General features: G+C 52.0%; 2 protein-coding genes across 2 annotated transcripts; one reads left to right on the plus strand and one right to left on the minus strand.

The window, feature by feature from the left end:
- The first annotated feature begins 6894 nt into the window (after positions 1–6894).
- On the plus strand, positions 6895–13737 carry SLC25A42 (solute carrier family 25 member 42). Its single transcript, XM_009950720.2, has 7 exons — positions 6895–7005; positions 8118–8229; positions 10553–10578; positions 11425–11591; positions 12189–12305; positions 12798–12949; positions 13318–13737. The coding sequence occupies exons 1-7, from the start codon at positions 6922–6924 to the stop codon at positions 13641–13643; spliced, it is 984 nt and encodes a 327-aa protein (XP_009949022.2). The 5' UTR covers positions 6895–6921; the 3' UTR covers positions 13644–13737.
- A 7533-nt stretch (positions 13738–21270) lies between these two features.
- Positions 21271–24949, minus strand: TMEM161A (transmembrane protein 161A). Its single transcript, XM_086477507.1, has 12 exons — positions 24930–24949; positions 24385–24488; positions 24220–24300; positions 23841–23938; positions 23550–23706; positions 23086–23237; positions 22935–22995; positions 22680–22823; positions 22323–22436; positions 21962–22136; positions 21787–21883; positions 21271–21527 (listed from the first exon to the last, which is right to left on the minus strand). The coding sequence occupies exons 1-12, from the start codon at positions 24930–24932 to the stop codon at positions 21271–21273; spliced, it is 1443 nt and encodes a 480-aa protein (XP_086333633.1). The 5' UTR covers positions 24933–24949.
- Positions 24950–25662: the final 713 nt, after the last annotated feature.

Raw genomic sequence — 25662 nt, forward strand, 5'->3', positions numbered from 1 at the left:
GCCTCGAGTGTGGTTACCTGGTGAAGCAGATGGGCTTGGTACAGGTCAGACAGGTTTGCTGTTAGAAAAAAGCTCAGGAACCAGGAATAATTCTCTTCTCATGACTTAGCTGCTAATTATAGGAAGATGCATTCAGGTCTGCACCTTCCTTACATGAAACTGATACCCATACTTCACGCTGCAGTGCTGTTCTGCGTTTTCCAGGTGATCCGTAAGTATTCCTGGAAGCTGTTTTATGAAGGGACATGATGTTCTGTGTTGCGTGGAAAGGTGAACCGAAATGCAAACAGCTTACTCCGGGTCACAAAATCGATGAGGGCTGGAGTTCTTCGCTCTCGGGTTGGGGCTTTAAATCCGCTGCTCCTTGCTGTGGTGCAGCTAATGATGAAGGTGTGTCTGTGTTGTCTGTTAGTGCTGCCAGGCCCGAGGTACCCTGAGGTCATCAAACGTAACCGAATCTGCAGTGCTTTGGCTCCCAGAGTTGATGCTTAACTTTGCGTTATTTTTTTGTACAATTTGGAGCAAGTACAACAGACAGTGGGACGGGTAACTCATGCTCTAGTGTGACTCCGGACAGTCAGTGTGGAGAGCATTGCCATTAGGAAATGACACCTGCTCCGCACGCTTGTTCTGTTTAATGATGGGAGATTTTAGTTCTTTGTTTTCCTTTTTTTCATCGGCAATTTAAACTGCTGGGGTTTTAGAGCAGAGGTTGTAATTATCCGTTGTTGTGTTGAAGTAGTTCCTGGCAAAGGTTGCCCGTGTGTTGGCTGGGGGTTGCTTGTATTCCAAATAACCGCAGTTTGAATTGAAAAATTTCATCTGTGCTGGGATCTGTCACTTTGGGACCTCGTGTGTGCCTGTGGCGACAGTCACGTGGACATAGCTAGGATCCGCTGATGGGAAAGCTTGTGTTTGCATGGGCCTGCTGACCGAGAGGTCGTGTATAATATTTTATTGTCATTTCTTTATGACATTACCTTTGAGAAATAATTTTTGAGAGCAGTATTCAAGCTGGGAGCATGCTTGGGGTTTTGTGTGTGTGGTCGGTTGGTCGTTTTTCTGCCTTCTGCTCCTGGAGGAAGGTGATTGCTGTCTGACAAATGGAGTGGGTTCAGCAGAGGCCCCCTGTGATTCAGCCCCCTTGTTTAAGTGCTCTGTTCTCCTGCAGATAAAGCTGTTATCTGTCTTGCAGATAAGAACTGGTCTTCAGTTTTTGGCTGCAGAAAGCATAGTTGAGGTGTTCCCAGCAACAGTCATCTTTTAGCAACTGAAGAATGAAGCACTGTTGCTTCTTGCCAAGATTTTCTCTGTTCTGTGGCTCATGCCTTCCTTCCAAGGTTAGTTCGAAATGCGAGTCTCCTGGACTCCTCTGAATAATACAGCTGGCTTTGCTAGCAGAGGTTTAGATTTAACCATTTCTTAGTGTTCAGCCACTGGCTTAAGTCAGATAATCTAAAACCATGCGAAGAATTTGTATCTTTATCCTCGGTTTTATTGGCAGACTCAAGTTATATCTGGCTGAGGGAGGCAGGAGGAGCATTTATTTTGTGTGTTGGAGCTAAGCAAGCATGTTAAAAAACCGAAACTCTTCCAGATATTGTATTTTAGTGAGTCTTTTAGTGATTCTTTAAAATCACACTTAACGGTTTCTGTACAGACCTTTAAAGGAAGAAGTGCGATGGACTATTCATAGCTAATGTTTTGGGATCAGATTTGTATGCAACTGAAAGATGAATGTGACTGAAGAGAGTTGAGTCTGCAGGGCATATCTGGGTTTGATTTGTAATGGCTTAATCAAACTGGAAGGCAAAGATGGACCTCAAGGGGCCGTCTAGTTATAGTTCATCCCCCTGTTCTGAGCGTTTCAGCCCTTTTTTCTATGATTTTCTGTGATGCTTTTGCTCCAAGGGTGAGTTTAAGGCTGCAATAATCTCAGCTCTTACCACCTCTCTTTCTCTGTCAGGCTCAATTGCTCGGTTTAACAGTAACAATTGAAGGAAATCTAATTGAGCAACTTCCCTGGGTACTGTTTAACTTCAGCCTGCCGGGGAAAACGTGTGAAAATTTCTGCAGGAACTATCTTAGTTTTCATTTTTCCTAATTTAATTACACGCTTTCATTAGAGATGTTAATGACATAATTAAAAAAAAAAAAAAAGAATAATTAGGACCTGGGTAGCTGATGAATAATGAGGGAAGCTGTCATATCTGAATGGAGTTATACAAGTGACTTTACCTAAATGAAGCTGAAATTCTGCACCAGGGGTGAACTGTGACTTCATCCAGGTTGGTGTAACAGTGTGTCTGTGAGCTGTAAGTACGGTAGGTGCTGTACACAACTCCCAGTTACGGAATAAAACCAGTCTTCTAAGTTTCCATATGCGCCTTGTTTTGTCTCCTCGGTTTTGGTGACAGAAGTGAATAGCCGGGCGAAGTTCCTTCTGCCTGTCTTCAGAATACAGTGCATTCTGTGGGCGTCAAGTCACAGCAGCTCTTGCCTGCTGAAAATAGGTGTTTTTGTCATTACCTGCCAGGGCACTCCCATGTCCAGGGCTCTAAACTACTTCTGTTAATTACAACTGGTTTTGTCCGAGGACAAAAGCAAACATTTCTCAGCAAATAGCTGGCGCTGGGTTCAGATAGCTGTTGGTGCTGCCTGTTTGCTTTGCTGTTCTTGCAGGATAGATGATACTCGTTCAGAAATCTTAGTGTTTTGTGACAGGTCTAAATTCCACTGGAGAATATCAGACAAACATGTTTTCGGTAATGGCACACTGCAAGCCACTCTCTGGGCTGGATGCCCGGGCTTCTCCTGTTTTCTGACTAGGTGGTAATGTGAAAACTGTAATGACTGGGTCTGCTGCTGTAGTTAAGGTATTTTTCTGTTAACAGGTAGCTTCGGGTCTGCGCAGGTGTTGGCAGGATGGGAGTGGTGAGGATGTTAGGGAAGCCTGGAGAGGATGGGCAGTGTCATTTCTGCCTCTGTCAGCTGTGAGTTTTGTGCAAAAGCCAGATCTCCTCCTTCCCGCTGCTGCTGGGAGTTGGTGGTGTTGATCTGCCATGGGAAAGCGTGTGCATAGCTGGTAAAGTGCGTAAAGGTGGGGTTTCAGGCAGGTTGTGCCGTAATGATGTGAAGTCAAACTTTTAAATAAGGTTTAATTTTGCGGTATGGAAATGTGTGATGATCTGCAAGCCTTTGCTTTAGCGATGCGGTTTTAATTGTACACACCGTAACTGGAGAATTTGTGCTTATTTCCTGGTTGTGATGCTGGTCTCTGAAACTCCTTGGCTCTTCTGCTGAGTAACTAATTATCTTAAGACTGTGTAATTTAAAATATGTTCAGTGAAATATAGCATCATGATTGGATTCACAAGCGGCTTGGACAGCTAGAGCTGTTTTTTCTCTGAACCCTCACCCCGCTTTGGGCAATGAACTGGCACCTGCCTGTGAGCCATTCTCCCTAGTAGGTTGCTTTTATCATCTGAATAACTTGATTCTGTCTCGCCTGTCCTTTTAATCAAAATCACCACCAAGAAAAGCAGAATGTCTAACTTGTCAGAGAGTCAATTTGACAGCTTGATTGAACTTGCTCAGGTATTCATTAAGTGCCGCCAGAGAGAGCGGGAAGAATGGAAAGGAAAGACTAACAATGCTCTGGTTTTTAGTGTGCGGAGCATATTCCGTGCATCTCCTGGTATGCGGGGAATGAGACGTGGTTTAGTGCACAGATGTTTCTGCCATTGCTAGAGCACAGGCAGGATCCCTAGAAAGAGTTCCAGGGCTCGGAGCACCATCACAAAACAGCCCGTTGCAGCTCAGCTCAGCAGTTTGTCTAAGGTGCCGCTGCCAGACACGCGGGGCCTGAGCTTCCCTGTTTCGCAACGGGGTAAATAATCTTTAATCTGTGACTGTGCATTAGCATGGGGAACTCGCAGGCAGGGTTGTCCGGTGGAGTTGAAACTGGATGCCGGACTAAGTGCTTTGTACTTTCAATAAACTATTGTGAATTTTGTTGTAAAAGCCCAGCGTATGTTACTCATTAAACCTCCTTAACTTTTGAACTCGCCTTCGCCAGCGATTTTGCTTTCTGATTATATATTCTCTTGGGGGAATGGTTTGCTCTGCAGCATGGAGTACTGAGGAGGACTGGATCCAGATGCGTGGCGCGGGCTCGCCTAACTGCAGTGTAAATAACGCAGAAGTGTGTTATAAAAGAATAAATCTAATCCGCAGCTATTTTCTTCCTCGTTTCCGATGGCTTTGTAAACACAAGTAATGACTGTTTACGGAGCTATGCAAAGTACAGGGATTTAAAAAACATCCGCCTGCTCCACGTTGGGTTTCAGAGGATTACCTAATGAGCGAGTCAGATTGCTGTATATGCAAAATAACGCCTGGCTTCTCGTGGCCACGCTCTCCAAATCCACGCTGGAACTTTAATGCAAAGCTTTGTTCTCTGTGGCTCCAACGTGTGTTATTGGTCATAACAGCCAGAATTCGGTGGTTGACTCGCCGGCATCCAAATCCAGCCCAGCTCCAAAATAAAATACAGCCGCGTTGCTTTGCAGCGAGCGAATGTGCATAAAAATAATAAATGCTATTTTTACATTTAAGCCTCTGCAAGTTTAGAGCCCCTATTTATGTAGAGCATGTGGGCAGTCTTAGTGTGTAAAATTGAGCATATAGACAGGTGTTTGTAAGATCAGGGCATCGGGCACTAAAAATAAAAAAAGAACACGTCTGAATAGGATCAAAGAGAATATTATTGAGTAAATGGATATCGTCTTTATGCATGTGCATGTTCTAAAATAAATCCAGGCTTAATAGCATCAGTTTAGTTTTTAAAATTTCCTTTTAGTCATCTCTTTCTCAATCATCTTTCAAAATCATGTTTTAAAATAAAGTTGCGTATTGCATTCCTAAGCTCTTTAGCATGATTTCTATTTTTGTGGGTTTATTTTTGGTAGAGATAAATCTGATATCGTGACCTACATTTCTTTGAGACAGCCAGGGATAATGACTCTACCTGTGATTTCTTTTATGCTTTCGCTGAAAGGCATTGTTCTACAATACATTTTCCAGGTTCCTGAGATAAGAAGGAAAGGAAGTAACTGCAGACGGTAATTAGAAATAATCAACAGCCTGTGTTCTTCAAAATAATTTAATGAAGTGCTCTGCTCCGTAGTGTTATGAATGATCTTGGTCTTGATCCTTAGGGGAGATTTTGTTCACATGGTCTGGTGTTACCAGGCTTCCGCGACAGAACTTTCCAAGTGCAAACGTGGATGCTGTTTAGGTCGTGCTGTGGTCTATCAGATGTTCTCTTTCATTAAAATTTTGAGTTATTACTGTCTGAGCAACATCCTCTTTTCGAAAACACCCTCAGGAGTTGTAAACACATTGATGTGTGTCTTCCCAAAGCTCTAGCAAGTGATGGCTGGCATTGAAGACACCCAGGTGTGTTTGTCCTCCTTTGGACTGAGTGCGCGGGTCGTGCGTAGCTTCATCATCACAAATTGGTCATGCACGAGTACAGACAGGGCTGATCTGTCTCCAGCTTCGCGTTAATATCTCTGCTGCAACCAAGGGGTTTTGAAAGTGAAGTCTGGCACTAATTTATGAGAGCGATGTGGGGGGAAAAAAAAATAGGTCAGCAAATATGAAAGGTGCTGACAAGCATATAATATCTAGAGATTGTTAAGAAGGAAAAAAAAAAAATAGTCTTAAGACGGTCTTTCCAAGTAAGCAAGCTGTTGTGCCTGAGGGTTCCTAGGCATCAGAGGGGGGCAGAGGTGAAGTCGTTTGCTGGAGGACACGCGAGAAGGCTGTGGCAGAACTGGGGAGCAATTCAGGAATTCAGATTTCCTAATACCACACCTCTTGCGAGGAGGCCAACAAAATGGAAATGCCTCTTTGAGCAGGCTTGTTCCTTAGGAAACTGATCTCTGCAGTCACACACCCCATTTGTGAATAGAGCAGAACGCGGGGAGGCCGCCCCTCTGTGCTAGCTCGAGTTTTTCAAACTTCAGCTCCTTCGTTTCTGCGTATTTAAGGGTGAAAAAATGGTGTCGTAACAAGCAGAAATATTAGGAAGTTAGATGCTGAAGTGATCTGTTTTGAAGCACTATCTCTGCGTTTATACTCTGCAGCTGAGATGAGACTGACCTTGCCTTTCGAGAGGCAAGTGAGAGCATGTATCGCAGCAAGAAACATCTGTGCAAACTGCACCGACTCACTCGCTACGAGCACATGTGTGTTGCAACTGTGAAGAAAAGGGGGTTCTGAAATCACAATGTGCTGCTTTCAGTCCAATCGCTGGCATCATCAAAACAGCCTTTATGGCACGTGTGAGGCATTGGATCTATCCCTTTCCCAAAATAACCTCCAATTGCTTCTGGCAGGCTTTCGGGACTTACTGCTGTGACTATTTTTTTTCTGGTTTCCAGGGCTGGGTTTTAAATTTCTGTGTGCCTTCTCCAGTATCTGGGTGCTCAGCAGTCAGACTGCACGGCAATCAAAATCCTCGCTGTGAGCGATGGAAGGGGACAGAGCAGGATCTGATTCTTCTCTCTAGAAACTATGGATATTTTGGTGTTGCAACGTGCAGCCGAGTTCTTTGTGGGCTGAAAAGTGTGACTACAATTGACACAGTTTTTACATAGCACCGAAGGACCCCCCACACGTGTGCTGGCACCTTCAAGGAAGGACATGGCGCTAGGATCCTGGAAATGCTCCTCAGCTGGGAGCTTGGGGTGGGGGGTTTCCTACTGAAAAGGGCCCTGGGAGTAGGTCACTCTTCCCTCCTGCACAGGCTTTTTGTTACCTGTGTGTTCGCTACTTCTGGCGCTAACTCGTGCTTTATCCTCATTGTCAATTTAGGAGCCGTAGCTCTTCTGCCCACTTGTAAGTGCAACTGGTATGGGTAATGGTGTGAGAGAAGGTCAAGTGGATTTCAAACAGCAGGATGTGGAGCCAGTTACATCGACCCATCTTCCAGCAGAGGTAAGAGCGGGGGATCCTTGGCTGGATGCAGTGGGTTTGAGAGGAGAGCTGCGTGCCTGCTCTCCAAAGGAAGCATCTCAGTGGGATTTGAGCCGCAGGGCCCTGAAAGAGCTGGAGTGGATGTGCGAGCCACGTCACGTGCAACTTTTGCTTTCTCCGGGGATGGCCAAGCAGTTCCAGCCCTCTGGGAAGAGGCTGGGCGTCGCTCACAGCTGACAGGCAGGCAGGGCTGCGTTCCTTGTTCAAGGTTATGTCTTGTTATGTCTTCAGTGGCAGAGCTGGGAAGAGAGCCCTAAGCCTTGGTTTCCCTCCTCTTGCTGCCATTGCTGGACTCTTGTTAGAAACGCTGAACTTTGGCCTGATTTAGGCCAGAACTCGGGCTGAAGTTCACACAGTGCAGCCTTTGCATGGCTACCCTTGCGTTTAGCACCAGACAGGTAAAGACTGGAATGGGAAATTGAACTGAACCGTGTATTTTGGTAACAAACATTAACTTTTTAGTTGTGAAACATTCTGAAAAAAGAAAAATGTTAACTCCTCTTCCCCATGAAAACACGAAGCATATCAAAAGTTAACGTTCTTAAGCCTTGTCTTGACTTGTCTTTGAGTCCGTAACCTTCACGGTGTTAGATTTCAAGTTATTAACTTGCTTTCTGCCCCTGTGTTACAAGAAGATAGCTGCTTTATAAATATGAGCTGTGGCAGGAATGTCAATAACAAAACCACTTCTGTTCCATTTATCATAGTAGGAGACCTGTCTTGTTTTATTCTTAGGGTGTTGGGAACAATGTGGAAATAGGGCTTGTGTGCTACTGGAAGGGCAGGAAAGAAACTTACCTTCTCGACACGCCTGTGTCATGAGGAGGTAGTGGCTTAGCTTTTAGAAATCTTAATAGGGAGAAAACAGCACGTCTAAGAGGTGGCAGACCCTGGAACTTTGCATCTTGGCAGACGAGTCTAATCTTCGTGCTTCGTGATCTGACCAGCAATTTACTGTGCTTGAAATTTGGAGGAGAGTTTTGACCCAAGCTCTTGCGAGGGGGTAAATGCTGCAGCGAAGGTGAAATGCTACAACTTTTGCTTAGGATTGACTGAACAATGCTTTGTTCCAGGGTAACCAGGAGAAAAAGAAAGTGCTCAACTCCCTGATGTCTGGTGCGTTGGCTGGCGCTGTTGCTAAAACTGCGGTCGCTCCACTGGATAGGACAAAAATCATGTTTCAAGGTGAGTCCCGTTGGCTTTTGCAAAACGCTCTTCCTTTCTTGTTAGCAGAATCCAAAACAGCTTCTCTGATCTGCTCAGCCAGCCTGTTCCCCAGCGCGTTGCCCTCCTTCAGTCTGCAGAGATCCGGCAGGATGCAGACAGAATAGGGACGTTACTGCAGTGAATGGGGTCTAAAAACCTATTGTTTGGTTCTCGGTAGGATTATTGCAGGTGTCAATCAGCTGTGCATCTGGCCCGTGCTGTTGGATCCAAGTCTCATGGTAGTCAGCAAGAGTTTTGCTGTTTCACTGTAACGCAGATGCCCGTATTGCTGGTTAGAGACAGATGCCCGTGGCTCATGAACGTGGGCTGGCCACGGTGACATCGGGGAGAAGGTTGGAGAGCAGAGTAAATACACACTGGCAAGGCAGCGTTTGAGGGGGTGGTTGGTAACGCTCTGGATTTCGGTGTCTGTTCGGTTTGGAGAAATAAGGTGGGGAGGGGGGGAAAGGAGCGATACGAGGAGATGTGGTGACACTGGAAGGAGGCGATTGAGCTGTCTGGGTTTTTTACTAAAGGCTGGATGCCAGGCTGTGCCTGCTCAAACGTGCGCTCTCTTTTCTACGAAGGGTTGTGTTGCAGCTGAATTGTTTCGGTGAGAAAGTTAATGATGCAAAGTACCGCAAGAGGCGTTGAAGCTGGCGGACCTAGCTTTGTATTACAGAGCCCTGTTTGGAACTGGTAAAGTCTGTAACTGAAAACGAAATTCATCTCGTTGGAATAGAAAACTCTCACGTGTTTAGTGGGATTTGGGATTCGGCCACATCGTGGGCTCTGTTCAGTTCCCCTGTCTCGGTGCAGGAACTGTCAGCACGGTGATTGTCCCAAAGGGAAGAGTGCAGCCTGTGAATGCAGTAGACATTTGGTGAGGCCAAGAATTTTAAATCTGGTTGACGTCCCAGATTAAATGAATTGGGTAGGTTTAATCTAATCCCTGGATGAGATTTAATTTTGAATCGACTTTCATGCGACATGGTTTTCATTCTCAACATAGCAGGGGCTGAGGTCTGGAATAGTGGGGGATATAGATCAGGGAGTTCAAGCTGTAGGGAGCTAAAGCCTGGGCTGGCTGTGGGCTGGGATTGCATCTGTGAGCAGATGCTCAGGCAGCAACGAGTACGCGCTGTGCTTTCTCACCAGAACAAACACTGTAGTTCATCTAAGGTTGGAAATGTCAGGATCAGAGGTGAGATGGAAACTGCAGAACTGGGCTGAGTCAACAGCTGTCTGTATAAATCACCTTTAATTTGTACAGGCCTACGTTTATAAAAAGACCTGTTTGGTTTGGCCCATTAAACTTGCTGCAGAGGATATGATTAAAATGTGCCCGTTCTGACCAATTTCTTAGTATTTAATGGATTTCTTAGTCTCTTGCTCCTAGAGGTTTTTACTCTGGGGCCTCTTCCCTGTCTGTGAAGAGGGAAAATATCTCTGGGTCGTGTGAGTGCAGGAAGGTTGTCCCTTGAACTAGAGACAGACGAATTTTCCTGTGGGAGAAGGGCAGCTCTTTTCCATTGCAGAGCCAGCTGCAATTGGTTATTAAGGTGTTTTTATTTCTTAAAAAAAAAAAAAAGTGTTGAATTGCATAAAGGAGCAGCGTGGTGAAAATGTATTTGCATGGGATTGTTGATACACTTGAGAGGTTACAAGTCTCAAAGGAGTTTGAAAGAAACTGCAATAGACACTTAATTGGAGCCATGTTTCATTAGCGTTCAGTTTTTAGCCTGGGTTTCCTTCTTGCTGTAGGAATGTTACAAAACAGAGCTGCTGTATGCCAAATACATCTTGCTACCAAATACCGTGTGTATTACTTAGTTAAAGAGATGCTGTCAGTTTGAATGGATGCAAGAAACGAAACTGAGTGTTCATTTGAGTTTTGCTAGGATGAAACCATTCTTGCGTGGAGCCTCGCTAAACAGACCCGTTCTTTGCTGGATTCTGGCATTAGTCTGGGACCTGTGCATGGAAGGGCCCTGCTAAAATAAGTGGTCGATGCAGTTTTGATTTTTTTATTAATGTATTTATTAATTTTTAGTGCTTTAAAGTAGAAAGTGTGACACAAACTGAGCATCTTCATAACAGCAGGCGGAAGAATGAATTTATGTGCTAAAGAGAGTTTGGGAGCACTTGCCAATGGAAAGTCTTTGTTTGTTATAAAGAATCTCTATTTTCTCTTGCATTAAATCTTTTGCTTCTATTTTTATCCCTTCGATAAAACGCCTGTATGGTTTATTTGATCCTTCTAAATGTATTGCAAGACCTAATGCTCATTTTTTCTTTTTAGTGTCTTCAAAAAGATTTTCTGCCAAGGTGAGGTGATGTGTCTGTCTCCTGTTGACCTGAAGTATTTGATTAATGGTAGTAATAGCCCTAACAGCATCTTTTGTTTGTGTGCCTTTAACTTTCTTGCTTGGGTTTTATCAGGAGCCCTCGTAGGGAAAGAGCACAGAGGGAAAGACTGGAAACAGCATTGTTCGTAACGCTCCGTAGGACAGTGCTCTTCCGTGTTTGTGCTTTTCTCCAGTGCCTGGCACGGAGAGGCCTCAGTCCTCGTTCATACTCCAGGTTCTACCTGTGACGTGACACTAAATGTTTTTAGGGCTTTGTTTCCTCAGGCCTTCTCCTCTAGTGGTTGCTTGCTTTCCCCCAGCCGCTACTGGAGTTGTTTCAGAGCATGTGGGAAATTTTGAGTTTGGGAGCGGATCGCTGTCGTGGCTTGCTGAATGGTTTGGGTTGGTTTTTTTTTTTTTGCATGTGCATTACGGCTGTTCCGTGTGTGCTGCGCGAATATGTGTAATCCAAATGTTTCTGCCTCATACTAAGGAGATTAATTTGGGTTGAGAAGTGGTTTGTGCAAACAGCAATCCAGCTTCGTGCCTTGCCCTCGGAGGCAAAATGGAGATGGCTTGAATGTAAAGTCTCTGTGACTCTGCTGCTTTTTCGCTCCAACGTATCTGATTCAGTCTCCCCAGAGAAGACGTTTTAGTTGTCTTATTCTGGAGCGAGTGTAAACAGCTGATATCAGCTTACCGTGGTTGGGGCGGGAAGGAGGATTTGGAGAGGTTAAGCGGTGGGGTCACCTTTTTCCCCCCCTCTATTGTTTGGACTCCCTCTTATCATGATCCCCCTGTCTGACCTTTGATCCGTTGCCTGCAGGAAGCCTACAGGCTGATTTATCGCACCTACCTCAATGAAGGCTTCTGGAGCCTCTGGCGGGGGAACTCAGCCACCATGGTCCGCGTGATCCCTTACGCTGCCATTCAGTTCTGCGCGCACGAAGAGTACAAGCAGCTCCTGGGGAGTTACTACGGCTTCCAGGGAAAGTAAGACGCAGCGTGGCTTTGGTCCTTGCGGAGGAGGATGGAGCAGTTGTTGAGACCGTAGATTGTAGGGAGGGAACGTGTTTCTCTGCTTTGTGCTGGCCCCTCTCACGCTGGCTTCGCGTGTGAGGGGGCTGTGCAAAGGGCTGGGCTTGTAGTGTTGCACAGGGGAGATTTTTGGTGAGAAGACCCTGTCTTGTAGAGGCGTGAGCAAGAAGTGGCCTAGATGTTGAGTTAGCACTTCCCTGTGCTGTGAGTGGGCAGGCAAAACAAAGAGCTTTTCTTTGCAGGAGAAGCAACAAGATCCAGCCTTGTGCCGTTATCTGAGCCGTGTGTGTGGCCTGAGCCTCTTGCTCTTGGGCATGTAGTGTCTGAGACACCCCAAGTCAGGCTTGCTGTGCTCAACAGATCCTTCTCTAAGCCTCCCTCTTGTATGGCTGTGGCAAACCACAGCTGCTTCAGCCCCCACCCACCCGACTCTCTTCCGTACGCAGGCAGGGAAGGGATTCAGTAGCAGGTAGAGTAGAGCCGTGCTCAAAAGCCACGTAGTATTTCCATCTCCAGGTGATCTGTTTGGTCTCTTCTCTCACCTTACTTTAGAGCGCTGACACCCTTTCCTCGATTCATTGCTGGCTCTCTGGCAGGCACAACGGCTGCCATGTTAACCTACCCCTTGGATATGGTCCGTGCTCGAATGGCTGTCACGCCGAAGGAGATGTAAGTGCCTAACGAAAGCAAGTACAAGCACCACGAACAAATGCAGAACTTTCTTTTAAGGTCAGACGACTTTATTCCCATTTTCTGGGTCACTTCTTGCTCGGAGCCTTTGGTGTAATAAACCTCTTACTGCTGGGGTCTGAGCACTGATTAAACGACCGGAGCCCCGGTTAGTCCAGGGGCTGGAAGGAGATCGATACTGAAAGACCTCACTAGTAAAACCTGTCTGTTGGTTCTTTGGGAGGCCAGCTGGCACAACGCCTCCGCGAGAGATCTAACAGACAGGGTAGCATGTTGTGATAGGGCTACAGGAGAGCTGGTGACTGGCTTCTCCCTTGGCAGACAGGCTTCTGAAATCCCTTCTGAGCCGTTTGGTGAGCTCAGAGCTGAATTAATTAATTGTTGATCCTCCAGAAAGTCCTGTTGGAAATAGTACTGGTGGCTGCAGTCACTAACCAGCCCAGATTTGGTTTTCCTGTGTCCACGTGCTAGGTACAGCAATATCGTTCATGTCTTCATCCGAATATCCCGAGAGGAAGGACTGAAGACATTGTACAGGGGATTTACACCAACCATCCTTGGAGTGATTCCGTACGCTGGGCTTAGCTTCTTCACCTATGAGACGTTGAAGAAACTGCATGCAGGTAATGGCAACTTGCTTTGCTTTCAAACCAAATGGTGCAGGCTTTTGGCCAACTTGAGGTGTTTGGATTCAGTGGTGCAAGTCCTTTTGCTGGCCTTGGAGCCAGTTGCAAGGTTCTGTGCCTTCTGCCTTCCTCTCTCCAATGCTGGACTTGCAGAAAAGCAGTATCTCTGCCTTGCGGAGGAACGAGAAGGTGCAAGTCCTGGGTGCAGAAGGACTTGGTTACATAGCAAGTCTGCTAGCAACCAAGTTGGGAACAGAATCTCCGGAGCCCTGGCACTCAGTTCTCTTTGGCTCTCAGCCCACTTGACCTTGATCATGTGTTTGTTACAAGCAGCTTTCTACACTCTGCTACTTTCTCTTTCCCAGATCACAGTGGGAAATTGCAGCCATCCCCTCCGGAGCGGCTTTTGTTTGGTGCCTGTGCAGGCTTGATTGGCCAGTCAGCCTCTTACCCCCTGGATGTGGTCCGCCGACGAATGCAGACGGCGGGGGTTATGGGACACACGTACAGTTCCATCCTTCTCACCATGCAGGAGATTATAAGAGAAGAGGGACTAATCCGTGGCTTGTACAAAGGACTCAGCATGAACTGGGTCAAAGGTCCAATTGCAGTGGGAATAAGCTTCACAACCTTTGACCTGACGCAGATCCTTCTCCGTAAATTACAGCACAGCACTAATGTTGAAAGGTAGTAGCTTAATCCCCACAGCCCACGCTGGGGAAAAGTACAACACGTGTAGAAAGAGCAACGCTAGCGTTCCCTCACTTTGTACATGCTCTCCTGCAGCTGAGAACTTACCTGTCCTCTTTGGGTTTTTTAGTTTTTTCTGTTGTTGTTGGATTTTTTTCTTTTTAATGAGCCTCTTGAGTTATTTGGAAGCCTCGACCCGAAACTCTTTCCTCAACAAAATTCTTCTTGCAATTCTGCAGGACCGAGTCCTTTAAAGTAGCTGCCTCACCCTTCTGTTTTACTCTTTGATACCAGGAGTGGAGCCTCTCAAACAAACGTGTGCTGCTGCTGGCTCCTCACCTGGTCTCTGTGGGCAGATGAAGCGGTGGATGATGAAAGAGAGAACTCGGTGCTGTTGGAATGAACCCCTGAGTCTGGGAAGTGACTGCTGCTCCTGGTCGGCAGTTTTGAGTTACAGAACATGTGTTAGCTGGAGGCAGTCTGCCAAGTGCAATATTCCAGTTAGTCTGTAGGGAATTCCAGATTCCTCTGACATGTAAGCATTGCTCTCTGTAAAACAGGACACAGCAGGATTTAACAGGTCCAGGTCACTTCTTTTGTTCTGGAACTTGAATGTGAGCTCCGGCTGGAAATGCTGCCCTTTGACAAATGTTCTTCTCATTCCTGGGTTGAGTTGCATAAAATATCCCTTGCTTGCAAAGTCCCTCTGAGATTACCAAAGACTGTAGACAGCAGGGGAGGAAAGTTCTGAGCGGTTTTGTAAATCAAATTTTCATGTTTATTGTCAGTGTTGTTGAGCAGAGGCTGTGCCTGGATTCGCAAACTGGATTGACTCGAGCTGCGGTGGTGCTTTCGGGTTGCCCAAACCCTTCCGTTGTCGTCGTGGTCTTAAAGGCAGCATTTTCTGAGGGATTTGGCCGACTGTCGTGTTGATGCACTAGAAAAGGAAGCGTTACTCAAAATGTGAGCAGTTTTGTCCTTCAGTATTACTGTTGCTGCTTTATGCACGATGCAAGAACAAACGTCGCGAAGATGCTCGTGTGACTTAGCTGTCCCGAAAGGCTGTTCCTGTCTGGTGAATGCAGCCTGGTAGCTGACTCAAGCTGCTGGCCCTGCTTCTGAACAAACTTGTTGTCTCTTGGTGCCTGCTGTGTAGGTTGTGTCACCTCCGTTAATTAGTCCATATCTAAGCCCACTTGCTTTTATTACCTAGAGTCCCCCTGGACCAACTGGGTCCTTGGGAGAACGGGCTCCACAGCCAGTTACTGACCATTCAGAAATTGTGTACAGTGCCAGTCATCTCCAGTTGCAATCTGAAAATGAATGGTAAAGTGTCTTTCGGTGTTTCTGTTTCAAAACAGTTTTCAGGGAAATGGAGATTTGGGGTGGGTTTGTTTTATGTTCCATTCCTGTATTAAATTTGGAGTGCCAGAGAGGTCAGAGCAAACTTTAGATTTCTCTGAGAATCAGATTACATCAGCCAAGATTAAAAATCCCTTTCCAGCCCATATAGTCTGTAAAGTATGAGAGAAAAATAAGGCATAATTTAAAAGCTGTCCTTTTCTGGTGTATGTGTTTTAGCTGTCATAGTTTGAGCCTTGTGTCATGACTTTATTAACGGGAATGGAGGTAATTGCACAATGGATAGAAATAGCTTTCTCCTTTCTTTTGTCTTTGCACTTGTTCTTCGGAGCGTAACTTGCTTCTGATGCCAAATATTTCCCTCGGAATTGAGCACCTACACTTCCATTCTGTGGATGTGGCAGGGAGCCAGCATACTGAAGTATTAGCATGCGTGTCGCTCCCAGAACACGTGGGATCAATCATACTTTAATGGTTGTGGATGGGCGGGGTATTAACCTCAGCAATTTCTGTCTCCAAGCCCACAAATAATGATTTCCGTTGTGAAACTTTCTGCAGTCACTGATTTACCGTGTAATTAAAGAAATATTAGGTGGCGTTGGTTTAAGAGTCTTTAGAGATGATAGCCATGGATTCTGTATATTTTTTTTGCTCCCATTGCTGATGGAAGACGGTCAGCTGTCCTCTTCACTTGGGTGAAATTTTGTTTAGTCCTTCGCAAGAGCTCTTGATTTCTTTTCTCCAATGGAGAAGCCAATTACTTCTGTTCATGTCTTTATCTTGTCTGGCCCACGGAGGAAATACTAAGGCAGTTGCAGCCTGCCGCAAAAGCGAGGTGCAGCCCAGCAACTGGGTGTGTCAGCAGTCGACTGTGCGTCCGTCCGTGCGTGCGTGTGTGTGCCTGACGGGGTGTACAGCCCGTGCCGAGCTCGCTCGCGGCTTGGAGGCTGCCGGTTCAAAGCCCAGCCCCTTCTGCACAGCCCATGGGTGCTCTGTGAAGCCGAGCTGTAGCATCCAAGTGAGAGCGGGCTCCTTTGCTCCCCGGCACGGTAGGTCATCTCGGAGGCAAGCGCAGCAGACCTTGTCTTATGGGACGTTGAGCATCGCTGAACCCCTGTGGCAACGGAGGTGGCTTAATTCCTCCTGGGTCCTGACTGAGGAAGGATTTACACTGGATGACTAGCCTCTTGGTTGGGACTGAATGGGAGGGCAGACCTGCACTGGGTGCCTTCTGGCACGGCAGGAGGGCAGCTAGGGTGTTAAACAACGGGAAGCCTGTGAAGGAGGCGGCTTCTGGCTGCCTGACCCTGGCATCGCCCACCTCGCAGCCGATGCGCGGGCGCAGGCAGCTCATCTAGAGCCTGGGGGCTCTGAGCTAAGGAACAAGACCTGAAGCACAGCCAGACTTGGAAGCATTGGGCTCAGATAAGTTGTTCCCTAATTAGCGGCTGCACCTGATTTTAATTGAATGGAATTTTAGCCAAATGTGTTTTTTCCAAGTTTTGCAGGCTGAGTGTTTGTTCAGAGACAGATCTTTGCATTCAGTCTGTAATGGATTTGGTGCTTTTGTTTCTTGGGCAAGAGTGTTCAGAGTAACTGTGTGTTATTGCTTTGAGTTGTTTTAAATAGCTTTTTGGGTTTTTTTCCTTCTCTGATTTGAATGTAGAAAAGGAGAAACAGAGTGTTCTCTTCCCTTCTCTTAATCCTTGCATGAATTGAGATGTGTTCCAGATCTCTCTGCTGCCTGGAATGAGTGCCCGAGGAGTTTTGGGCATGCTGATTTGGAAAGGGAGGGTGCCTGTGTGCTGGCCAAGGAGATCCATTGCCTTTAGCTCCGAGAAAGGAGACAAAGTCGAACAGGAATATTCTCTAGTCCTTCTTTAGGACTTCTTTACTACGGCAAATTCCCCAATTTTTCTTTTTATTCTTCTCAAATTCCTTGCTTTTATTTTCAAGTCATGTTTCTCATTGTTCCTTAATGCCAAACATTAATATGCTTTTTGTTTTCTTGCCTACTCTCCCTCCCTCCCTGCTGCTGCACCTTTAGTCCCGCACTAGCACTTCAAGAAAATCAGGTCCAGTGAAATGCATCCAAAATGACAAAATCGCAGCTTTCCTCGTGGTGCCCGAACAGGCCAACTAGGTTTCCCACTCCCCGGCAGAGATGCTTGGGGAGGGGGGTGGCAAGAAGTTAAAGGCACACGATGATGGGCCAGAAGGTTTTTTTGAAAGGTTCTTGAACTACTTGTCCAGCCGAGCGCCTTTGCTTCTCCCAGCCCCTTTCCTCCACAAGCTGGGAAATGCTGCTGCTGCTTCTCTCCTCTTTCGGTACCTCCACGTGCTGCCCACTCGCTCTGCGAAAGCGGCTGCTGGCTGGGTAGGCAGCTCGGGGGGGAGCTTGTCCTTCTGGGAGGCCTGGAGGGGTCAGTTAGGGAACCTGAATGTGGGAGAGGTGGGACCTGAGGTGGCTTCTTGCAAACCCCTTTGCCCTGCATGCCCCGGGCAGACCTCTGCCCCTTCCCCGGGAAGGCAGAGCTGCCCGAGAGCCGCCTGGTGGTTGGCAGGACCGTGGTGGGAGGATCAGGAGAGGAGTCGCAGCCTCCTGAGGCATGAAGTCACTGAAAGCCATGGTGTGGGTAGCGTTGGTACTTCGTGGAAGCTCTCCAAAAGCGGTTTTGTAGCTTCTGTGGAAAAACAGTGGTACTTCTGTTAACTTTTTGCTGCCTTCTGCCTAGAAGGATTTGAGCACTATCATCTTCACCCTCTGGTGTCTTTAACACAAAAGCAGATGAGGCATGAAAGGAAACTTCGAGCAGAAGCACTGTGGCAACCCTGAGCAAGTCAGGTGCCAGTCCTGGGCGGGCAGGAGGGGGAGGAAATGCGGTGGGATACTTCCCACGCTGCTTCCCCAGTGCCTGTCCCGGGTACTTGGGCTCTGCAGAGAGCCAGGGTGTATGTTACGGACCTGGACTGGGCCAGAGGAGGAGGTGGCCTTCCTACAAACCAGCCTTTTTTTTTTATTGTAGGGGCTGATTCCTCCCGCTATCCCCATCTCCCCCGTAAATGCCATGTGATGCAGAGTTTCCCAGCACTGTTCACTGCCTGCGTGGTCTATGCATATATTAGCACAAACACTGTTAAATGCCTTTTGTCAAGACGTGTCCTCACCATCGGTGTGTGCGTGTATGTGTGTGTGTCGATTTTGACTGCTTTTCTTGGATCTGGAGTTCTATTTTATTGCAGTGAAGACACTTTGTTATATAATGTTTATATATTTTAAGATTTGTGCCAAGAGAGGATGTATATTTAATAAAAAATTATAATTGACTTTGCAGGCGCCTTCTAAGGGTGTTTCCTACTCTACGTTGCTGATGTTTTTGGATTTATTGAGGGACTGAACATGGGGGGGTCTGGGTTGGGGGTACCTCGTGTGGCTGGGGACACAGCCAGCCCCACAAGAGTCCCCTGCGCGTGGAGCACCCTCCGAAGTGCACGGGTCGGCGCTTTGGGCTTTGCGCGGGAGTTGGGAGAAGCCTGAAGGAAGGGAAGCAACTGGAGATGCTCCACAAGCTGCGGTTCCCCCCGAGGAGGCCTGTGCCGTCCCCAGCGCCGCAGTGCGGGACGGGGACGGGTGTGCAATGGCAGCAGGTGGCACTGTCGGCTCAGGCATGGCCCGGTGGCTTCCCCGAAGTTGGGGGTCCCCCGGTTGCTGCTCAGCCCTGGTCAGCTCTTGGGGCTTTCAGCTGCATTCCAGGTCGAGTGTGGATGTGGCGCTGCGAGGCCTTGCAAGGTAGGAAGGTCTCAGCGGCGAGGACAGGTCCAGCCCTCCCTGAGTAACCTCCCTGTGGCCCACTGCTGCTCTCCACAAGCCACAGCAGAGCTGATGTCCTGGTTGTACCCCAAGAGAAACCTTCCAGGAAGCCTGTGGCAGAGCTGGAGAGCGGTCTCCGTCCACCTTCCCTGGACCAGCTGCCTCTCAACCCCGCCGTGGCAAGGGTGGCATCCCTCCCTTCGGCTTTCTGGCTCCCTGTGTGCCGGGAAGCATCCGCCTGGGTTGGTTTGGGCCACCAGCCACGGAGAGGAGCTGCCATTGGAAACTTTCCCCTGCTCCAAGCAAGAACAGCTCTGCAGGATGGAGGCAGTAAGGATGGCAAGGCGGGGGTCTCAGTTTGGCTGGAAGTGGGGTGGGAAGGCAGGGCTCGCTGCCCGGGCACCAAGGAAGACCTCCAGGAGCTGCCCGCGGCCCGTGGTTTCTTGCCAAGCGCGGCTCGGTGGCCACCGAAGGCAGGTGTGCACCAGGGGAGAGGCGAGGCCACATCTGGGTCACCGCGGGGACTCCTGGTGCCCACCCCAACCCCGGTGCCAGCGGAGCCTCTTGCAGCAACACAACCTCTTGGTCCCGGCTGCTGCCCTCTCTGCCGAGAGCCTGAGCGTGGCCCTGCGCAGAGCCCAGCCCGTGCCCTCCTGGAAATAAAGCAAAGGTGCAAAGAGTAAAAATAATTCTGGGGTGAGGAAGATGGGGGGGCTCTTTCATTTTATTTGATGTGGCCCAATTTCAGCGCCTGTGGATCTGTCTCCTGCTCTTGGCTAGTCTATCAGTCATTGTCCCCGCCTGAGAGGGTCACGTCTGGGCAGATCTCAGGGGAGGAACTGTCTGCATGTCTGAATGCAGCACAACCCCAGGCCCTAGCAACCGTCCTCCTGCCGCGAAGGCTGCCCTGCCAGCGCAGCCCCCGGCTGCTTCCTCCACATGCTTAAGGAAAATTAGATAAATGAGCCATCAAGGCAGTCGGACTAGCTTTTAATGGGACGGCACAGGCTGGAACAAGTCCCTTCTGCATCCTGGCCCTGGGGGAATCGCTTCTTCCTTGCACCTTTCCACCCATGTCTGGGTGACAGGGCTGCTGGAGCCGCGTTCCTCCTGGCCCTGGGCTGGTTAATGGTGCTGCTCTGGGCTCTGGTTTTCCCCCGCTGTTTGTAAAAGGGGAATTTCCCCATCAGTTTTTGCAAAAGAGGCTTTTACTGTGTCCGCAGCTCGGGTAACGGGGAGCCAGGCGGAGGAGGGCTGTCCGGATTAGCCCTGTTAACACCGGACAACGAGCTGCCTTCTCACCTCGGCCCTTAGCGAGAGGGAATTAAGACCATTACAAGGCTCTCAAATAGGATCAGAGCCCCTCTCCCTTTCTCTGAGCAGCCCAGACCTGCTAATCCTTTTTCATGCAGCTGGACCAGCACCCACGGTGCGGTGGGGAAGAGCTCGGCTGAGATGGACGAGGGGCTGCGTACCCCGTCGTGTCCCCCCCGCCCCTGCGGCCACCACAGCGTGTTACCAGCCCGGGAGTGACCCCAGGTCCGAGGGAAGGAAGGGCCAGGAATGGGCACCGAGTTGGGCTGTGACAGGGCGAACGTGAGGCCTTCTCAAGGGCGATGAGGCCGAGCTGCAGGGTTTGTTCCAGTGCTCGGCCCCTTCCCCGCGCCGCAATAACGCCGACGGGGCTTTGCTGCTCGCCCGCCTGCCCCAAGGCCCCTGCCCGGCTCAAGGGGCTGCAAAGTGCCAACAAAGCAGCAGCTTTCGGAGCGGCAAACAGGCTCTGGGTTACTTATTTATTTCTAAAACAATCAACAGCCGAGGCTGCTGAGCCTGAGGATTTCACACGAAGCAGAGGGCTGACCCCCAAGGAGCTCCGACCCAGCCGGCCAGAGCAGCGACCCTACAAAAATACACTCACCCTCAGCCGGTGGAGGCAAACGCTAGGCAGAAGGGACCCCAGAGTGGGTGCTGGCAAGCCAAGCTGCTGCTCCAAGCCGGCTGGGCGGTCTGCACCACGCAAGGGTGATCCCCACCGAGTCCTCTGCCCACCACGTACCGCCCAGGGCTGGCAGGAGCCGCTGCCCTCGAGGAAAACGCAGCAGCAGTGTCCCCAAGTCGGGTCAGAGCAGGCAGCAGCAGACCCGGCTGCGGGGCTTTGGCTCCTCCAACACCACACGGGGCCAGGGCAGGGGAAAAGGGGCTGGAGGGACGCAGCCCAGAGCGGCAGCGGGGCGAGAGCAGGCACGGTGGTGGTCGGCGGCAGGAGCAGGCGATGCCCACGCTGGCCCGGATGCATAAAACCCGTCACACCAAGAGCTGGCAGCAGAAATATCCCCACGTGCGTGTCCACATGTGCCACCAGCACGTGCAAAAGGGGAGACCAGCCAAGGCAGGAGTGAGGGAACCAGCAGCCAGGCACCGACTGCGTCCTGAGGCACATCCCAGCTCCCCCCAGTCAGGAGGCTGCCAGGTACTGGTGGAAGTAGAGGCCGAAGAGGCTGGTGACGACCTGGCAAGTGGCCACCCACCAGGTGAGGAAGGCGAAGAGTCCACGAAAGAAGAGGGGGGTGAAGATGCCGCCCAAGACGCCTGTGATCTGCTCCACCGCGGCACGCACGTCCTCCCCGTCCTCGCCGCCGGGACGTGGCGGTGCTGCGGTCCCTGCCGGAGGGAGGGGAGGGGGCTCCGGGTACAGCCCCCACGAGTGGTGCCCTGCATGACAGAGGGGACAGGTCTGTGGGGGGCCGGTCCCCGTGCTGCAGCCCCATCCCCACGCTACAGACGTGCTGGTGGCCGAGTCCCAGCACACTCACTGCACGCGTTAGGATCACACCAACTGTACGCTATGTCTTGACAGCCCGGGGATGCCTTGGATGCTGATGGCTTGATGATGACCTGCAGGTCTCATCCTGCCCCTCCCGAGCCCCGCCCCCCGCCGTGCTCCCTGCATTCTCTCCCGCCACCTCCTTACCCAGCGTCTTGAGGAGCAGCGAGCAGTGGAGGGTGAGGATGACGGGTCCCAGGTACTGCAGGCTGACCACGGAGACGTAGCAGTAAATCCTCGTGATCTGTGGGCAGTGGGGATCAGCACAAGGCTGGCAACTGTGCCCGGACCCCCGCTCCCACCCCAGCTCCCACGTCCAGACCTTGCGCTGGATCTCCAGGGCGGCGATGCGCCCGGCTTCCTTCCTCATCTGCTCCACCCAGCGCTCGGCCAGGCCCAGGTACGCCTGGAGGTGGTGGCGGGTGACAGCCAGGCGCAAGAGGCAGAGGCCGACGATGGTCCAGAGGCGCACGGTGTTGTAGGCAGAGTCCGACATGCTGCGGCAAGAGGAAGGGGCCATCAGGGAGATCTCGGGGTCCAGAACCCCCCCTGCGCCCCAATGATGGAAGAGGTGGTGGTGGTGGGGAGGATGGGGGGGCTACTGGTGTTGGAGGAGGTGGGCTGGGACACTTGTGTCTTGGTTTCCCCTCAGAGCAAGGATGCCAGGGCAGAGCCCCACTTACATCTGCACCGTCTGCTTGCCCATGGGCGCGTGGAGCAGGAAATCCCGCGAGATGGGCTTGATCCACATCACCACCACCAGGACGGGCGCCAGGAAACTCACGTGGAGCAGGACCCTGCGGTGAAGCCGTCACAGACCACCCCTATGCAGCCCGGTGCCTCCTGCTCCCCCCCGCTGCTCCATCCCTCCATGGGCAGGGATTGGGCCTCACCCACACCCCCTCCACCCTCTCCCACCGCCAAACCTCCTCCCTGCCCTGCAGCCACAGAGCTGGCGGGGTCCCGGCCCCCAAGATGGCACCATTGACACCCCCCCACCCCCCCCCTCGCCTCCTTCCCACCCACAGATTTCACCCAACTGGGTCAGGGGCTTGTCGGCCGCCATCCGGAGAGCATCAAGGTGCGTCTGGGCCAGGCGCAGCCCCGGGAAGGTCAGGCAGGCGCCCAGGAAGGAGCACAGGGCCACCAGCCCCAGCTTGAAGGCCAGCTTGGCGAGGGGCAGCCTGCGGAGAGAGAAGGTAGCACGGGAGGGGCAGAGTGGTTCTCCCCCCGAGACCTCCAAAAAAAAACCTTCCAAAACCCCCATTTCCCTCCCTGCCCAGTCATCAACTCACGTCCACTCCCAGCCCCGCTGCTTCAGGATGCTCTCCAGGTTGCTGCTGACGCTGGCCAACCCTGTGGCGAGCGACCCCCCCCATGAGTGGGGTGCCCGCAGCCCCCAGGGACCGCCCGCTCGCCTGCCTCTCCCCATCTCCCCTCACCCACCAGGCTCGAGGCCAAACTCCAGGTAGTCCTCACGGATGACCAGGGCCACCATGGCGAGGAGGAGGAAGAAGAAGGCGAAGGTGAGGCAGACGGAGCGCTCGCCCCCCTCCTCCGAGCGGAAGTAATGGCGCATCACCATGAAGAAGACCTTGCTGCGGGCGAGGGGCAGCTGTCAAGGAAACCGGGGGGCTTTGGGACCCCCACCCAACGCCAGTGGGACAACCCTGCTCGTTAGCACATTGTAAAGCATCCGCGTCGTTAGGCTGCTGCCACCTTCTCTATGGGGAAGGCTCTCACTAGGCACCTTTACAGCTCATCCGTGAGTGCTTTATAGATCCATAAATTTAAGTTTTCCACCTCAACTGGCTTTTAATGGGGAAAAAACCAAGGACGGCGCGTTCCCTCTCCCGCCCTGGACCTGGCGGGTGGTGGCAATTGCACCCCAAAAGTTGGCAGAAGGATACACGGAGAAGATGACCGTCAGCAGGCACCAGAGCACCCCGATGTTCATCTCCCTCTGGGGGTCCGCCAGGCAGTAGTAGCCCTCGGTGAAGATGTACACGGCGGTGGCGTAGACGGCAAAATCCACGAACCACTGGTAGTCCAGGAAGTAGCGCAGCACTGGTGTGACAGAAGGACACGTCACCACGCCACAGCGACCCGCAGGGGGGTCCTGGCCATGGCCAAGGGTCCCTGGTCCAGAGCAATGCTGGGTCCTGCGCGCAGAGGGAGCGGTGGGTGCAGGGGGGGGTTACCGAGAGCATCCACGGCGGTGATGGGGCTGGTGTCCAGGCGGAGGTCGATGTCCCGGGGCACAGAGAGGGGCTTGTCATCCATCACGCCGTTCATCCTCCTGCAAGGGAAACCCAGGCACAGGACAGCAGGCAAAGAGCTGGCTCGTCCCTTGTGTCCCGCGGTGCCCAAAGCCCCTTGCCTGGCCGCCCGTCCCCTGCTTGGGGCTCCTCGTCACCAGCACCGGCCCCGAACCCATCTGCGGCCGAGGCGGTCGCTGCCGCACCTCCCCGGGGGAGTCCGCCAGCACACCGAGATGACTTCCATTGTCACCAAATCAAACATATTTATCATTTGGAGTCCCTCCTGCCCACCGGAGCCGCGGACACGCGCTGAGCTGACCTGTCCCGCTTGCCCTTGGGGCGCTGCTTGCCTGCCAGGGCGCAGAGCTCCTCGTCCGAGGGGTGCTTGTAGCGGTGCAGGCTGGAAAGGGAGCAGTCGGGTGTCAGCAGTGCCGGGGGTCCCCGAGGCCCCACGGGGACAAGGAGGGAGGGACAGGCCACCTACCTGCCGTTGCAGAGCAGCCAGCGAGCGAAGGAGCAGTGCGGGGCCATCTTCTGCATGAGGCTGGCCGCCAGCAGGCTCACCACCACCTGCACCCCCATCACCGCCTGCGCCGGGGACACCCGCAGGGGTCGACCCCAGCACCCGACCTCCCCAGAACCAGGGGGCGGGGGGGGGGGGGGGAAGCTGGGGACCCCCCCACCAGCCTGCAACACCGGGGCTGCTTACCCCAGCCCCTGTCCCTGCCATGGGACAGCCCGGGCGTGCATCCCCCGGGGTGCAACTCTCCTGGGACACCCCAAGGGTATGTACCCCCAGCCCCCCCCCCCCCCCCCCACTCCCCACCCCGGGACAGGCACCCTCCCGGGCATGCACCCCTGAGCCTGCACCCCCGGGGCGTGCGACCCCCCGGGCCAGCCCGTGCATGCACCCCCAGGCCTGCACCCTCCCGGACAGCCTGGATACGCCCCCTCCCCGGGCAGAGCCCCCCGTGCCCAGCCACCACCCCCCCGCCCCCCCCGGGGCAGCCACCCCCGGCCCGCACTCACCATGCCGGGGGCAGCGCCAAGGCGGCCGCAGGAAGCGCCCCCCCCCCCCGCCTCCGCCCCCCTGCCGGCCAATCCGCCATTGAGTTTCCTCTGATTGGCAGTTGATCGACCAATGGAGACGTAGTCCTGGGTGGGGGGCGGGCCCTCCGCGGACGCCCGGTTCCGCGGGCGCTGCCTCCTGGGAGCTGTGGTCCCCGCGCGGCCCCGGGGTCCCGGGTTCGAGTCCCGGCTGCGCGGGGCGGGACGGCGGCACAGCCCCGACCGCGGCCGCGGGGATGGACGTACAATAAACCACATCCATGCACGTGCCTGCACCCCCTATGGATAGATGTGCCCGCGTGGGGGTGTCTATTTGCACCTGGAGGGCCCCTTCAGGCAGAGGCTCTGCCATACCCACCCCTGCCCGCACCCCCGGGGTATTGTATTTTGGGGGCAAAGGAGGACACAGGGTTTTGGGGTGCAGAAGCTCGTTCCCCGTGGCCTCTCCGTCCTCCCCCGCCCTAGGCCTGGGGCTGGCTGAGCTGGGTGCCCTCCCCGGAGCGATGATGCCGCAGGGCTGGCTGTAACCATCTCGCCTGCCGTGTCCTTCTGCCCACATCTTCCTTGCGAAACAAACGGGCTCTTTTCCTGCCTTTATCCTCACCATTGCTGCCCGGCTGCATCTCCCTGCAAGCACTGGAAGCGGAGGAGGCCAGAGCAGAGCCCACTGGGTGCAGCTGGTCCAGGCTGACGG

Source organism: Leptosomus discolor, chromosome 24, assembly GCF_034619465.1.
Source record: "Leptosomus discolor isolate bLepDis1 chromosome 24, bLepDis1.hap2, whole genome shotgun sequence".
NCBI lineage: Eukaryota > Metazoa > Chordata > Aves > Leptosomiformes > Leptosomidae > Leptosomus > Leptosomus discolor.

Coding starts and splice junctions, on each gene's coding strand:
- SLC25A42 (XM_009950720.2), top strand. CDS start 6,922: ATGGGTAATGGTGTGAGAGAAGGTCAAGTGGATTTCAAACAGCAGGAT. Junction 7,006..8,117: donor CGACCCATCTTCCAGCAGAG/GTAAGAGCGGGG, acceptor GCTTTGTTCCAG/GGTAACCAGGAGAAAAAGAA. Junction 11,592..12,188: donor TACTACGGCTTCCAGGGAAA/GTAAGACGCAGC, acceptor ACCTTACTTTAG/AGCGCTGACACCCTTTCCTC.
- TMEM161A (XM_086477507.1), bottom strand. Junction 23,707..23,840: donor CACCGCCGTGGATGCTCTCG/GTAACCCCCCCC, acceptor CTGTCACACCAG/TGCTGCGCTACTTCCTGGAC. Junction 23,238..23,549: donor CTGACGGTCATCTTCTCCGT/GTATCCTTCTGC, acceptor CCTCGCCCGCAG/CAAGGTCTTCTTCATGGTGA.